Genomic DNA, 14,468 nt, shown 5'->3' with positions numbered 1-14,468 from the left:
TCAATACTGTGATGTTTAACAATGTGCAATACAAATCTCAAAAAGGCAAGCTTTAGGTGGATGCCAAACAACTAATTAACCCTAAGGCACAATAAAAAAAATTGATGAGCTCAAAGGGAAGCTCTTACTTTAAATTCCAAGATGATGTTTCAAAATTCTCTGAAGCACAATTGTAAGTATAATAGTGCCCTTTCTCTTTTATGAATTTATCAACAAAGTGAATTAAGACCCTTCCTTGCAAAATAGCATAAAATTAAGAGCAAGAACAATCTCCACATTTCTTCAAAAAAAAAATGTCTAGCCCCCCCCCCCCCCCCACCACAGCAAACAGTGCTCTCAAAGATGTTACAACAGGGTTCAAGGTAATAATATCAAATTACCCTCCAGGAAGCACCTAAACTCTACTCACCATTTGGAAATGAAATCAAAAACTCACCATGCGAGAGATTATGAAAGCAAGCTGCCAGTGTACTAATAACTGTGCATTAGAGCATAAATTATCCATAAAGGCAAATGCTTTTCAAAAAAAACAATGTTGCATCAGTGTATACTTTACATAAGAATGCACGGTCACATCTCAATATTATATAACACCAATTGATCTGAAGATTCAACACATCGGAAAAATGCAGTCCCATAAACGATAGCCCTACGAGAACATTGAACCAAGCTGTTCCATCTCTTGCCAACATTTTTGTTAACATTACTTCGTAATCAGCAAACAGAAAATTCTTTGGATTAGTAAATCTGAGTGCCAAATTGAACAGATGGTTTCCTGGTGTGTTTAAGGCAGATCGTAAAGAAGAGCTATTACTTAGTTAAGTGGATGCTAACTACTAAGTATGCTTATGCTTAGAACAACACTATGTTTAGTCATGACAAACTGTAGATTACAGCAGTTCACCATACCAGCTTTGAAGAACCGAAACAAACACTCGTGGAGCCAAGGGTTGTCCGGGTCAATGGCAAAAGCTCTTTTGACCGACTGCAGCATCAGAAGGAATTTCTCTACAAAAACAGCAAAATAAAATGGCACCTTGTTAGAAAGAAAAAATTATATTTATGTAGTGCTTTACTACTAATGGATTGCACTTTGAAGTGCAGTCTCAGTGGTAGGCAACATGATAGCCAATTTACACTGACCACTGGGAGAAACCCATGATCATTGAATAGTGCCACGGGGTCTTTTATGTCCACCTGAGGAGGGCTGTAGTTAACACCTCCAACAATGCAGCACTGCCTCAGTACTACACTGAAGTGTCAGCCTAGATCAAGTGCTCAAATCCATAATGGGGCTGCAACCTATAACCAGGCATGCCAAAGGCATACATACTTCTACACATCCCTATCCAGCTTAAATAATGCCCGAGCCATGTTCCTCCCCACTATGAAATGTTGTAACATTACAGTATTATGCATTTTTGAAATCTTACATTGCAACAGTATGCAAGACCACAATAATCTATTACATAATTGAATTGTAGGAAGGCAAGAGAGATGAAGCTCTTGGGATAGGGCTTGGGTGGGATGGCTGTCGGTGTCGGGACCGGGTGCTAGGGTTTGGATGATCAGCCATGATCTCGTTGAATGGCGGAGCAGGCTCGAAGGGCCGAATGGCCTACTCCTGCTCCTATCTTCTATGTTTCTATGAAGCAATAAGCAGTCAATCTTAAATTTTACGTGGAACAGGGCAAGAGAAGAGAAAGGAAGAGTTATCTGGCAAGATAAAGTCATCACTCTAGCCTCCAAACCTGTTGCAAGTAATTACTGAATACCTAAAAAAATAAAATTCATTCTTTAGCATCTGCTTTCTCCAACTCTGCTTGAGGGCAAAAACTTTTGAACCCAGATTTCACAAACCGTGCTAATTTTCTCCCCCAACCAAGGAAATTGTAGCGCTAAACTACTACTGCATCTCCATAGAAACCTTTACTTTTTTTCCCCATCCCAATTTTCTGACCTCTTCAAGGTGCTGAATGTTGTTGGGGTACAATTGTATAGGCTCCAGCAGCTATCGGATACCTCCCACACAAGTAGCTATTCTTCACGTGCGAGCCTTGACGATGAATATTGGCAGTCTATTCAGCTGTGCAGGATATGACAGCCAAGTCAATACAGTTTTTACCAAGTATTCACATGTGCTCACACTCCAGTCTAGGCTACTAGGTGATCAGTGGGAACCCTGGTTAATGCTCATATGTGGACATCGGGTGAGAGTAGAATCAAGCAAACCCAAAGCAATGAAGCCAATTTTAACATCGCAACTACTACCACCCAAGACCAGCGGATTCAGCAGAGACAGGAAATCAAATCTGTAACCTTCTATTCTGTATGGTTTAGCACATGAGCTGTTGCCTTTATCCACAGAGTCAGAATTATAGGTAAGTTACATGTGCTTGGTAAGTGACCAAGCATCTCACACATTTTGAATGACTTACCTTTTCTGTAATAGATCTCAAAAGCAAAAAGATGGGTTTCAATTTTGTTCTTTACCAAAGTTTTCAGCGGTGTCAAAAATTTAATGGCTTCTTCAAGTGGACTGTCCACCTATTTAACAGAAAACAGTTTTTATATGGGTATAAATTCAATGTAAACAAATTTGTGGTCAGTTGCTAGCTGTGTATTCTGATGCACAAACATTACAACATAACATTTATATACTGTACAAATCCAATGCACTGGTTTTGGTACTAGAAAAGCTCCAGCTCTAATGTTTATGTTGGGTGGCTGGAAACCTCAGACTATCTTGGCGTATAAGCTTTTCAAACTGGGAGGACACCAATCGGTCTTATCTGACATCCACTTAAGAGCACTGCCACCAAGTTCATGAGATAGCAATTAGGAGTGGAGACCCTGCCCAACTTCCCCATCTCGGGAATGCTGAAGCCAAATATGACAACCATACTGCAGGCCTGGATTAAATCAGAAAACGCAGCAGAGTAGAGATCTTCCTGGTCCATATGGCTCAGCTGCTACTTTGGCTAATCCTGAAATATCAGGTGATGCATTACACGTGTAACATTACCTTTTAACATTAGGACTCAGAAAATTAAGTTGAAACAATGGATTACTTTGGGTGGGAGGCAAGAAAAGGGGGAAGAAAGGATTTGGATTCCTCTCAACCTCCAAATAAATATATCCGCAGAGGCATCCCAAGAGCTTTGGGCGTGTGCGGGGGTTACTCGATCTACTCTACACATTATAGAATTCAGAGTAACTGCACATACACAGAACAAAGCTATATGGATAGTCTACCTTCGCTAATTTTTCAGGTACAAGCTCCTCCTTTTGTGCACCAATCTCCTCCTCATCCTCTTCCTTCTTCTTGCGTTGATTTTTCAGCTGCTTCTCTTTTTCTGCATTCCTCTTCTCTTCTTCCAGTTGTGCCTTCTTCTGTGCCCGACGCTGCTTGTTCCGTAACTTCTTCAGCTCTTTATCTGAAAGATTTGCTGCAGGAAAAAAAGACATTCAACACATTTTGGGAATGAACAAAAAAAAACTGGAATGAGTTTGCTGTTCAGAATCGAGAACAGGAATGGAGGAAGAACGAGAACAGGAATGGAAGAAGAACAGGATAAAACGATTTAAGCAAAAGTTGACCAATACCTGTATCAGCCTCCAATTCTTTGTTCTCATCAGTTAGTGGATGATCATGAAGTTTCAGGTAGATCTCAATAGCCACCTTTGCAGCTTTAAAATAAAATGGATGACACCGGAGCACATCTTCTAGTTTAAGTAAATCCACATACGACCTCAAAGTCATTTTCCTCATGCAATACGTGTGGAAATCAAACTGGTCATCTGTAATTTCTGCAAAGTGCTGTTTAAAAAAAAAAAACCTCAAATCAGCATGGAATCTTACAAATCAAAGAGCATAAAGGTAAACTTCTTAACCACAGGTTTCTTAAGTGCTACATTTTTTTACAACCTTGTGGAAGTATGCTATTTTCCAGCACATCTATGGAGCAACTAGTTTAAAATAGACAATTTTTTTCCAGTTTGTGCTCCTCCTGTGCTATGTGGGAAGTCAGGGACACTTTCGGTGTCCAGGGCAAACGTGTGCAGGAAGTGTCTCCAGCTGCAGCTACTCGAAATCCGCGTTTCAGAGCTGGAGCTGTGGCTGGAGTCACTGGAGCATCCGCGAGGCTGAGATCTTTGTGGATAGCACGTTTAACGAGGTGGTCACACCACAGGTAAAGAGTGCACAGGCAGAAAGGGAATGGGTGACTGCCAGACAGAGTAAAAGAACTAGGAAGGTAGTGCAGGAGTCCCCTGGGTCCATCTCCGCTCCAACAGATTTTCCGTTTTGGATACTGCTGGGGGAGATGGTTTCTCAGGGGAATGCAGCAAGAGCCAAGTCCATGGCACTATGAGTGGCTCAGCGGCACAGGAGGGGAGGAAAAAGGGTGGGAGAGCGATAGTGATAAGGGATTCTATCGTAAGGGGGAACAGATAGACGTTTCTGTGGCCGCAGACGTGGCTCCAGGATGGCATGTTCTCTCCCTGGTGCCAGCGTCAAGGATGTCACCGAGTGGCTGCAGGACATTCTGAAGGGGAGGGTGAACAGCCAGAGGTCGTGGTCCATATCGGTACCAATGACATAGGTAGAAAGATGGACGAGGTCCTGCAAGCAGAATATAGGGAGCTAGGAAATAAATTAAAAGGCAGGACCTCAAAGGTAGTAATCTCAGGATTACTCCCAGTGCCACATGCTAGCGAGAGCAGAATTAGGAGAATAGACCAGATGAATGCGTGGCTGGAGAGGGAGAGGTGTAGGAGGGAGGGATTTAAATTCCTGAGGCATTGGGATCGATTTTGGGGAAGGTGGGACCTGTACAAGCTGGACGGGTTACACCTCAGCAGAAACGGGACCAACATCCTCGCAGGGGGGTTTGCTAGTGCTGTTGGGAAGGATTTAAGCTACAGGAAACTTTGTGCTATCCGGAAGTTGAATGTTCGGCAACTTTGATCTAACGGCAAAAATCAGCAGCCGTTTTGGTTAGGTTTTTTTTCTGCTTTTCACAGGCAGGCTCTGGAAAGCGTCTTTGTCGCTTAGCAACAGCTTCAGAGACGCTTCCAAGCTACTGGGCCGAGTGTTTACAAGCTGTTGCTGAGCAACAGTGTTTGTGGTCAGACACGGCAGGCTCTAGAAAGCGTCTCTGTATCTTAGCAACAGCTTCAGAGACGCTTCCAAGCCACGGGCCGAGTGTTTACAAGCTGTTGCTGAGCAACAGTGTTTGTGGTCAGATACTGCGATGAAAAGCTCCTATCTGATAACATTGATGCTGGTCTATCCGGAGCTTTTAAAAAAACGACAGTAGCTCGGTCCCATGGGTGCCGGATAGCACAAAGTTTCCTGTAGTTTGTCAGGGGGCTGGGAACCTAAGTGTGGGCCCAGAATGGAGAGAAACAAAGCTGGAAGTGAAGTTAGAAAAGTAGTCAGCAAAACTAGTAAGGAGCAGAAACAAAGGCCAACAGGAAAGAGGGTCAAAGTGCAGAAAAATATTGAACAGGCAAAGTTGAAGGCACTTTATCTAAATGCACGTAGCATTCGCAACAAGGTGGATGAATTAATGGCACAAGTAGAAGTAAATGGGTATGACGCAATTACCATTACAGAGACATGGTTGCAGGGTAACCAAAGCTGGGAACTGAATGTTCCAGGGTACTCAACATTTAGGAAAGACAGACAAAAAGGAAAAGGAGGTGACGTAGCACTGTTAATAAGGGATGAGATCGGTATGGTAGAGATAAAAGATCTTGGCTTGGCAGATCGTGATGTAGAACTGGAATCAGTTTGGGTGCAGCCAAGAAACAGCAAAGGGCGGAAAACATTGGTGGGAGCTGTGTATAGGCCACCAAACAGTAATGGTATTGTAGGGCACAGTATAAATCAAGAGATTAGAAGTGCATGCAACAAGGGCAATACTGTAATCATGGGGGACTTTAATCTACATATTGACTGGGCAAATCAAATTACCACGAATGGTGTGGAGGACGAATTCTTGGAATGCATGAGAGATGGTTTCCTGGATCAGTATGTGGAGAAATCAACCAGGGAACAGGCGATTCTGGATCTGGTACTGTGTAATGAGAAAGGGCTAATCAATAATCTTGTGGTAAAGGGGCCTTTAGGGACAAGTGACCATAATATGATTGACTTTTACATTAAGTTTAAGTTTGAGAGTGAGAGTGATGTAGTCCAATCTGAAACTAAGGTCTTCAATCTAAACAGAGGAAGCTACAAGGGTATGAGGGACAAGTTGGCCATGGTAGATTGGGAGACTACGCTAAAAGGTATGAAGGTGGACATACAATGGCTAACATTCAAGGAAATAATGCATTATTTGCAACAAACATATATTCCTCTAGGGCATAAAAACCCAAAAGGAAGAGTGATCCAACCATGGCTAACAGAAGAAATTAAGCTAGTATTAAGTCAAAGGAGGAAGTTTATAAAGTTGACAGAAAAAGCAGTCAGCCCGAGGTTTGGGATCTTTTTAGAAATCAGCAAAGGGGGACCAAGAAATTGATAAAGGGAAAATGGAATATGAGCACAAACTAGTGAAAAATATAAAAACGGATTGTGAAAGCTTCTATCGGTATGTAAAAAGGAAAAGACTGGCAAAGGTAAATGTAGGTCCTTTACAGTCAGACGGGAGAATTTATAATGGGGAATGAGGAAATGGCAGAGAAATTAAATAAATACTTTGTTTCTGTCTTCACGGAGGAATACACAAAAAAAAACAAATACGAGAAAACCAAGGGTGTGACGAGAATGAGGAACTTAAAGAAATTATTAGTAAAAAAACAGTACTAGCAAAATTAACGTGACTAAAAGTCGATAAATCCCAAGGACCGGATGACCTACATCCTAGGGTTTTGAAAGAGGCGGCCATTGGGATAGTGGACGCATTGGTTGTCATCTTCCAAAATTCTATAGATTCTGGAACGGTTCCTGTAGATTGGAGGATAGCAAATGTAACCCTGCTATTTAAGAAAGGAGGGAGAGAGAAAACAGGGAACTACAGACCTGTTAGCCTCACATCAGTAATTGGGAAAATGCTGGAATCTATTAGAAAGGATGCAATAACTGGGCACTTAGAAACTAATACTAAGATTGGGCAGAGTCAACATGGATTTATAAAAGGGAAATCCTGTTTGACAAATCTATTGGAGTTCTTTGAGGATGTAACTAGTGAAGTAGACAAAGGGGAACCGGTAGATGTGGTGTATTTGAATTTTCAGAAGGCCTTCGATAAGGTCCCACACAAGAGGTTGGTGAACAAAATTAGGGCACATGGAATTGGGGGCAATATACTAGCATGGATTGAGAATTGGTTAACAGACAGAAAACAGATTAGGGATAAACGGGTCTTTTTCAGGATGACAGGCTGTGACTAGTGGGGTACTGCAAGGATTGGTGCTTGGGCCCCAGCTATTCACAATCTATATCAATGATTTGGATGAGGGGAATAAATGTAACATTTCCAAATTTGCTGATGATGCAAAGCTAGGTGGCAGTGTCAGTTGCGAAGAGGATGTGAAGAGGCTTCAAGGAGATCTCGACAGGCTCAGTGAATGGGCGAGAACATGGCAGATGGAATATAATGTGGATAAATGTGAAGTTATCCACTTTGCTAGAAAAAAACAGAAAGGCAGAGTATTTCCTAAACGGTGAAAGATTGGGAAATGCAGATGCTCAAAGGGACCTGGGTGTCCTTGTACATGAGTCACTGAAAGTGAATGTGCAGGTGCAGCAAGCCATTAGGAAGGCAAATGGTATGCTGGCCTTCATTACAAGAGGATTTGAGTGCAGGAGTAAAGGTCTTACTCCAATTATATAGGGCCTTGGTGAGACCACACCTGGAGTACTGTGTACAATTTTGGTCTCCTTACCCAAGGAAGGATATACTTGCCATAGAAGGAGTGCAACGAAGGTTCACGAGATTGATTCCTGGGATGGCGGGACTGTCGTACGAGAAGAGATTGAGTAAACTAGGCCTGTATTCCCTTGAATTCAGAAGAATGAGAGGGGATCTCATTGAAGCATACAAAATTATTACAGGGCTTGATAGGATGGATGCTGGGAGAATGTTTCCTTTGGCTAGAGAGTCTAGAACCAGGGGCCACAGCCTCAAGATAAAAGGGTAGGCCATTCAGGACTGAGATGAGAAGAAATTTCTTCAGAGGGTGGCGAATCTTTGGAATTCTCTACCCCAGACGGCGGTGGAGGCTCAGTCATTGGGTATATTCAAAACAGAAGCCGATAGATTTCTGACTAGTAAGGGCATCAAGGGATATGGCAATAGGGCCGGTGAATGGAGTTGAGGCAGAAGATCAGCCATGAGCTCACTGAATGGCGGAGCAGACTCGAAGGGCTTATGTTCAAACACTGGAAGGACAGAGTAGGGCTTGCATTTTTGCATTACTTTATTATCTGATTGATTATTTTCTTCTCGCTTCGCCCCATGTCTGAAACGGTAATATATTTAATTCCACCACAAATATATTTTGGGTTTTCTTCTTACCCTCTCTATTTCATGACACTTCTTCAGAGATTCTCCATATTTGTTCATTGACTGATAAGCCAGAGCACATTCTGTCTGGAACCACATACACTGCATCTCATTCAGATTGTCCACGGCAGCTGTTCCTTCCTAGTAAAACAGGGTTACATTTAAATATGTCACAAACGAGCATATCATCTGGAAGTTCAATTTGACACAAAATGTGGAGATTATATCTTATCCTAGCTAATAATCATTATTTTAATCACTAATTATGATTAGTTTAAGGACAGTGAATATAACTCAGTGGCAAGCTGAGCTGAGTTGTTTGCTTAAGCAACCAGTTAAAACTATTAACACAAAATAATATATGCATTGCATGTGTCTACATCATACTTCGTGTGGCACACAATAATTCACATTCATTATAGAATGTGTTTTAAAAGTTCTATTTTCCAGACAGCAAACTAGTACTTTTATTAAAAAGTATCCATACCAACAGCTATGTAGAGAATCATGAAAATCATGTACAAATGAATTTAATAAAAATCAAATTCACACCACGCTATTTGTAAACAACTTGTAATGTAATTTATATTCTTAATAACTGTTTGTACTGTACAATTATCTAGCAATGAAGATACCAACTCTCGTAAACTTGGAGCACATTTCCTCAGCTTCCTTCACCAGATTGGCCTTTAGCATATATTTAGCACATTTGGAATTTATAAATCTGTCAGCCGTATCCAAGGCTTGAGCCTCATCCATCCATTTGGCAGCTTCCTTTATGTTCCCAGCATGCTACAGGGCAAATACCAACACATTAGACAGAAGGAACTAATATAGTTCAATGTTACCAAAATGATTGCAAACTCAAATCTTTAATTTACTTACATTAACAATAATGAACTGCTTAAACGCATTTAAACTTCTTCAAATTAATTACTGATCCAGTAAACTTATAAATTAAATCCTTTATGATAAACCAATTTACAATTTCAACATTCATATTTAACTGGTTTCTTCTAAATTTCCAGTACCGCAAGAAAAACAACTTTTTAAAAAAAGACTGCATTGCCAGGTTGGTATAAACTGAGCAGAAAAAGAGAATCATTAGAACTTTGTAACTCTTAATAGTTTAAACATTCCAAAGTTTAGAAAAAGGCGCAATAAAGGCCAGAATTTTTGTTTTATATTTTTACCTTGTAGATTTTGGCCTTGACAAGGAACAATTCTATGAGAGTAGGGGTACTCTCAATTGCAGCATTGATGTACTCCAAGGCCAGAGAGGGTTGCCCAATTCTATCATAATGTTGGGCTAAAAAGTACTGGACCCACAATCTAGTAGTAGGTGGTTCTAGGTTTCCATCATCTATAAATGAAGGGGGAGGAAAACCAAGTTCAAATAAAAGCTTAAATAATTTCAGGGCAAGTGTACAAACCAAAGGCAAAATTATACAAGATGGTTTTTATACTTCTACACAGCCCATAAGAGGGTGGCTGCCTATACTTTCATTTTTCCTCAAGGAAAATTACACATTCGGCCAAAGTTCACAACTCATCACAGGGTTACGGACAAAAAGCGGGAATATGGGACTAAGCCAGACTGCTCTTTCAAAAAACCAGCACAGGCATGACGGGCCAAATGGCCTCCTTCTCTGCTGTAAGTGTCTATGAATTCTATGAGTCAATTTAAGAGGATTTTAACAGGCACAAGTTAACAAAACTGCACAAGTGAGCAAATCCCCAATAAATTCAATTGATAATATAAGTTGTACAAAACAATGAACATAAAACATTAAGTATACTGCCTTGACATGGATATATGAAAATAAAAATTAGAAAGAGGAGTGGACAAGCTGAAGCAGCACATACGGCTTATAGAGCCTTACAGCACACAGGAGGCCACCATTCGAACCATCATATCCGTGCCACCTTTCACTCGGGCAATTCAAAACCAATTCCACTACCCTGCTTTCTTCTCAAAGCCATACATCTTCCTTTGCTTCAAACATTTATCCCATTTTCCCTTTCAAGGTGCAACAGTCTTTCCCTCTACCACTCCCTGTGGCAAAGCATTCTATGGTCCAACAAGCCTCCGTGCAAAGGAATCTCTTCTAAATTCTCTCCTCACGGAATTTCAAACTGATGGCCATCGATTCCCCAAAGGAAATAGTCTTTCCACTATTCACTATTAAAACTCTAAATTTCAAAAATCTCTACTTAGCCATCTCTGCTCTAGTGGAAATTGTCCTAGTATCTCAAATCTCTCCTCAATTATAGTTTCCCATTCCTGGCATCATCCTGGTGAATCTACACTGTATACGCTCTATGGCTTTAATGTCTTCTATAATGGGGCACTCAAAACTGCACACAGTACTCATAACAGTAGACTAACCAATGTTTTGTATAAATTAATCACCACTTCTTCACTCTTGTACTCTGTGCTGGTTTTAAAAGCCAAAATTCTACTGACTTTTGCGTGACTTTATCTACCTGCACTTGCAGATAGAGAAGAATGACACAACCACCCCAGCCCACCTCCAGCACTGGAGTTCTGCTGTACAGGGAGAAATTGCAGGAAATTCAAATACTTCTACTTGGATATGGTCTACTAAGGGAAGAGAAAAAAAATCATCAAAATTACACACTTGGTCAACTTGGACACTGCACACTGTCTCCTGGAATTATCACTGCCCTTCAACTTGCAACCAATTACGGGGAAGCAATGGACCCCCTCCTAAGGATACATGGCTCAACACTTAAAAATGGCTCAAACATGTACTTGCTCCAATTGAAGCAGGAACAGTTTTAGCTTGGTGGTAGCACTCTTACCTCTTAGTCAATAGGTCATGGGTTCAAACCCTACTCCAGGACTTGAGCACATAATCTAGATAGTGCGGCATTATCACTATAAAGTGTTTTGGAATGTCCTGAGGATGTGAAAGGTGTTATATAAATGCAAGTTTTCTTTCTTTTAATCCAATAATAACTTAATATTGCTGACTCTCTTCCCTCCCCCCAAATTCTGTAAGGAAATAGATGGGGAAAGGGAAAATGATCCAGACTATTTCGTACCATTGATGTGATTAAATTACTTATAGATAATATCAACACTGAACACATGCAAGCTAATTTAGATAAAGAGTAAATCTTTTTCCTAAAAATGAATTAAATACAATTGAGTAATTTAGTTTAATTTACACTCGTGAAAAATTATACTGTGTACTATTTTGTACTGTGGGTTAGCATTTACAGTAGACAAGGGACATCATCAGCATAATGTTAAGAGGTTAATTAATCTATCACACAGAATAGGAAGCTTCCATTAAGCTTTTTCTTGCATACTGAATAAGTTGAAAAGATAATGAAAGGAATACAGGTGGAACAGTATACACACATACTCACATCATTTTATTGTAACTTAATGTGCCACCTAATCTTTATTTTAGCCAGCAGTAGTTGTTTAGATCAGACCTACTCAAAACTTGTTCAGTGTGTGGAGCTGACCACATAAAAGTTCCTGTAATTTAACAGCCTTATTCGGGAAGTCTATTGTACTGGAATTCTTTCCACTTGGCTCTAGATAACCCTGAAAACAAGCTGGTGCTAGCTGGCCAAACAGCAGGAGATTGGACAAGGATCTGCGTTGGTAGGATGCATGGTTTTAGCTGATTAAGTGCAGCAGCACCCTATACACTTACTGCGAGATTCTTCAGCCTTGAGTTTCATACCTAACGCACCTAAATTCTCAGGACTTAGGAAACTGGGCTGTGTCCTTAGAGAGAATGTGAACTCCCTATCAGGTGAACACAAATCTCTCAGCAACTTGGTTTAGAACCTTAAGCATGACGATGAGTTTCTGCTAATGTCACACACCTTGCTGTCCAAAACAAATTTCAGGTGTGGAAAATGGAAATATCACTCAGGTACACAAATACTTGAAAAAGCTTCAACTTGCATCTAGCTTGTGTTGTATCTGACCTAGGAGTATTTGATGCTTATACTGGTTGCAGAAGTAGAAAATATTCCATTTCCCCATAGTGACATTCCTTACCTGATAAGTACATAAAAATATTTGACAATTTAAAATCTAACAGTTCATCTTATTGATACCAAACTTCAATGTTTACGCACATGTATGGATTTGTGTAAGATTTCTAGCCACCTGATATTGAAAGGAACCAAAAATCTTGAGCAGAAGCTGTTGTTAAATTCAATGGAGAAAAAAAAAAAAAAATCAGAAAAGGGTCTTGAAGTTACAGAAACAAATCGGTATTAAAGGAGCACACAATGCCGAGACACTTTATGCAATTGATTTTTACTCTACGGATGCCTTAAAAAAAAAATAAAGACCAGTACATAGGTCTGTTACCTCAGTGGACTCGACAACGGTATACTGTACATGGTTTCACATTAAAAATAAATGTTTCAAGATAAAGGGACTTAAAGTGCCGTGTGATTAAAATAGCCAAACCACCACCTCCATCCAATAGCGTATGTTTTTGGAAAGGGTCACAGAATGGAGGCAGGTTCAAAGTTCAAGTCATGCACATACAAACAAAAAAACTTACCATTTGGGTTAAACAGGTTGCAACTTTTCAAAGAGGTTTCATACCCAACTACTAATTCTTCTAGAATCGATACCTATACAAAAAAAAGACCCTTAATCTTTCACTTTTAAAACAAAACTAAGAACACAACAGCTCTGATACTATTATGAACAAAGCAGTTACCTTCTCTTTATCATTGTACAATGATTTCAGGGTAGTAAACACAGGAGGACAACCTTTACTGAAATTTATCCTTAAATATTTGTCCAAAACTTCTCTGAATTTTTCACCTGGCAGGAAGAAAAAATGTTCATCAGATTTCAATTACTGAACATGACTGATATCACAGCACAAAACCAGTAAGTTTTTAAATATAGTTTTCAGAACATTTTTGCATGGGCTACAGTGAACAGACAAGGTCACTCAGGCACAGACCATTCATTCCAAGAATACCATAAACTACTCAAAACAGTAATCTCTGGAAAGTCTTTGAAGTGCGTCAATATTATGTCCTCCATAAAGGTGCAGGACGGGAGGACAACATAGGGAGAGGATTAATTTGACATAGGTTGTCTTTATATTGGCATGGGACCCAAAAATAATCTGTTCAACTGGAGCAATAATCAAAGAAATATTCCAAAGATTTTCACCAGGTGAAAGTAACAACAAAATATGCTCCAATTGTAATATTCCCCAGGGCACCTGAACACAAGCACACCTGGCAGGAGGATAGCCTGGTTATCACACACGTGGCAGAGTGCACTAAAGTTTTACTATGTTGCAACCTACATTTTCTGTTATCATTTTATTTGTGTTCATATTAAATAAATCAGTTAATGCAAATTTATAGGCCTAACTGCAATACATTAAAAGGGCTCAGTTAATGTGATCCTGTACGCACAAAAGGAAGTCAGTCAACACCTCCACGTACTGGTCCAGAACCTTTACCAACAACCAACACAATTATGGGGACCAGAGTTAGTGGACAGGTCCAAAAGTGGATGGAATTCACCATGGCCTATCCAAGTCAGGGACACATTGGAGTATCAATAGTGAACAAAGAAAATGCTGTGAAAAATTCCTAAATTGTCTTCCTCCAGCCTATTACTAAGAGAGATAGACTACATTACAATATAGATGTCCTCCCTTCAGTAATCAAATAATCCAGCTCTAAAAAACAGGCTACCTATATAGGAGTGCAGCAGAACATGCCCATAGAAATAAAAGGTACCCAAACATATAAAACTGATTAACAGTAGCCAACTTGGCAAATAGAAGACCTCCAGTGTCAACGGTCAAGTTAGGTGAACAGACTAATTTTTAAAAGCCACTAATATAAAAAGGTATCTCTAATTAAAAGAGAATCACTTTAACTGCGAAACTTCATTTATAGTTTTTGGGAGAA

At 40.1% G+C, this 14,468-nt stretch overlaps 1 protein-coding gene across 2 annotated transcripts in view; it reads right to left on the bottom strand.

The window, feature by feature from the left end:
* Nucleotides 1-14,468, bottom strand: part of naa15a (N-alpha-acetyltransferase 15, NatA auxiliary subunit a) — a 68,974-nt gene that overhangs the window by 10,033 nt on the left and 44,473 nt on the right. For both annotated transcript variants that reach the window (XR_015081306.1, XM_086008569.1), the window contains exons 9-17: nt 13,247-13,353; nt 13,085-13,157; nt 9,713-9,882; nt 9,159-9,311; nt 8,532-8,660; nt 3,607-3,820; nt 3,256-3,449; nt 2,439-2,547; nt 910-1,008 (exon numbers count right to left, since the gene is read on the bottom strand). Coding sequence is in view for 1 of the 2 variants with exons in the window: in XM_086008569.1 (XP_085864695.1) it covers nt 910-1,008; nt 2,439-2,547; nt 3,256-3,449; nt 3,607-3,820; nt 8,532-8,660; nt 9,159-9,311; nt 9,713-9,882; nt 13,085-13,157; nt 13,247-13,353 (1,248 nt within the window). In the remaining variant the exon portion in view is untranslated. The remainder of the gene's footprint in view (nt 1-909; nt 1,009-2,438; nt 2,548-3,255; nt 3,450-3,606; nt 3,821-8,531; nt 8,661-9,158; nt 9,312-9,712; nt 9,883-13,084; nt 13,158-13,246; nt 13,354-14,468) is intronic.

The sequence above is a fragment of the Somniosus microcephalus genome, chromosome 2, assembly GCF_052327205.1.
Source record: "Somniosus microcephalus isolate GS21.2 chromosome 2, FLI_Smic_1.0, whole genome shotgun sequence".
Classification (NCBI taxonomy): Eukaryota; Metazoa; Chordata; class Chondrichthyes; order Squaliformes; family Somniosidae; genus Somniosus; species Somniosus microcephalus.
Note: the sequence above shows the minus strand (reverse complement) of the source record. Positions and strands in the feature narration are given on the sequence as shown.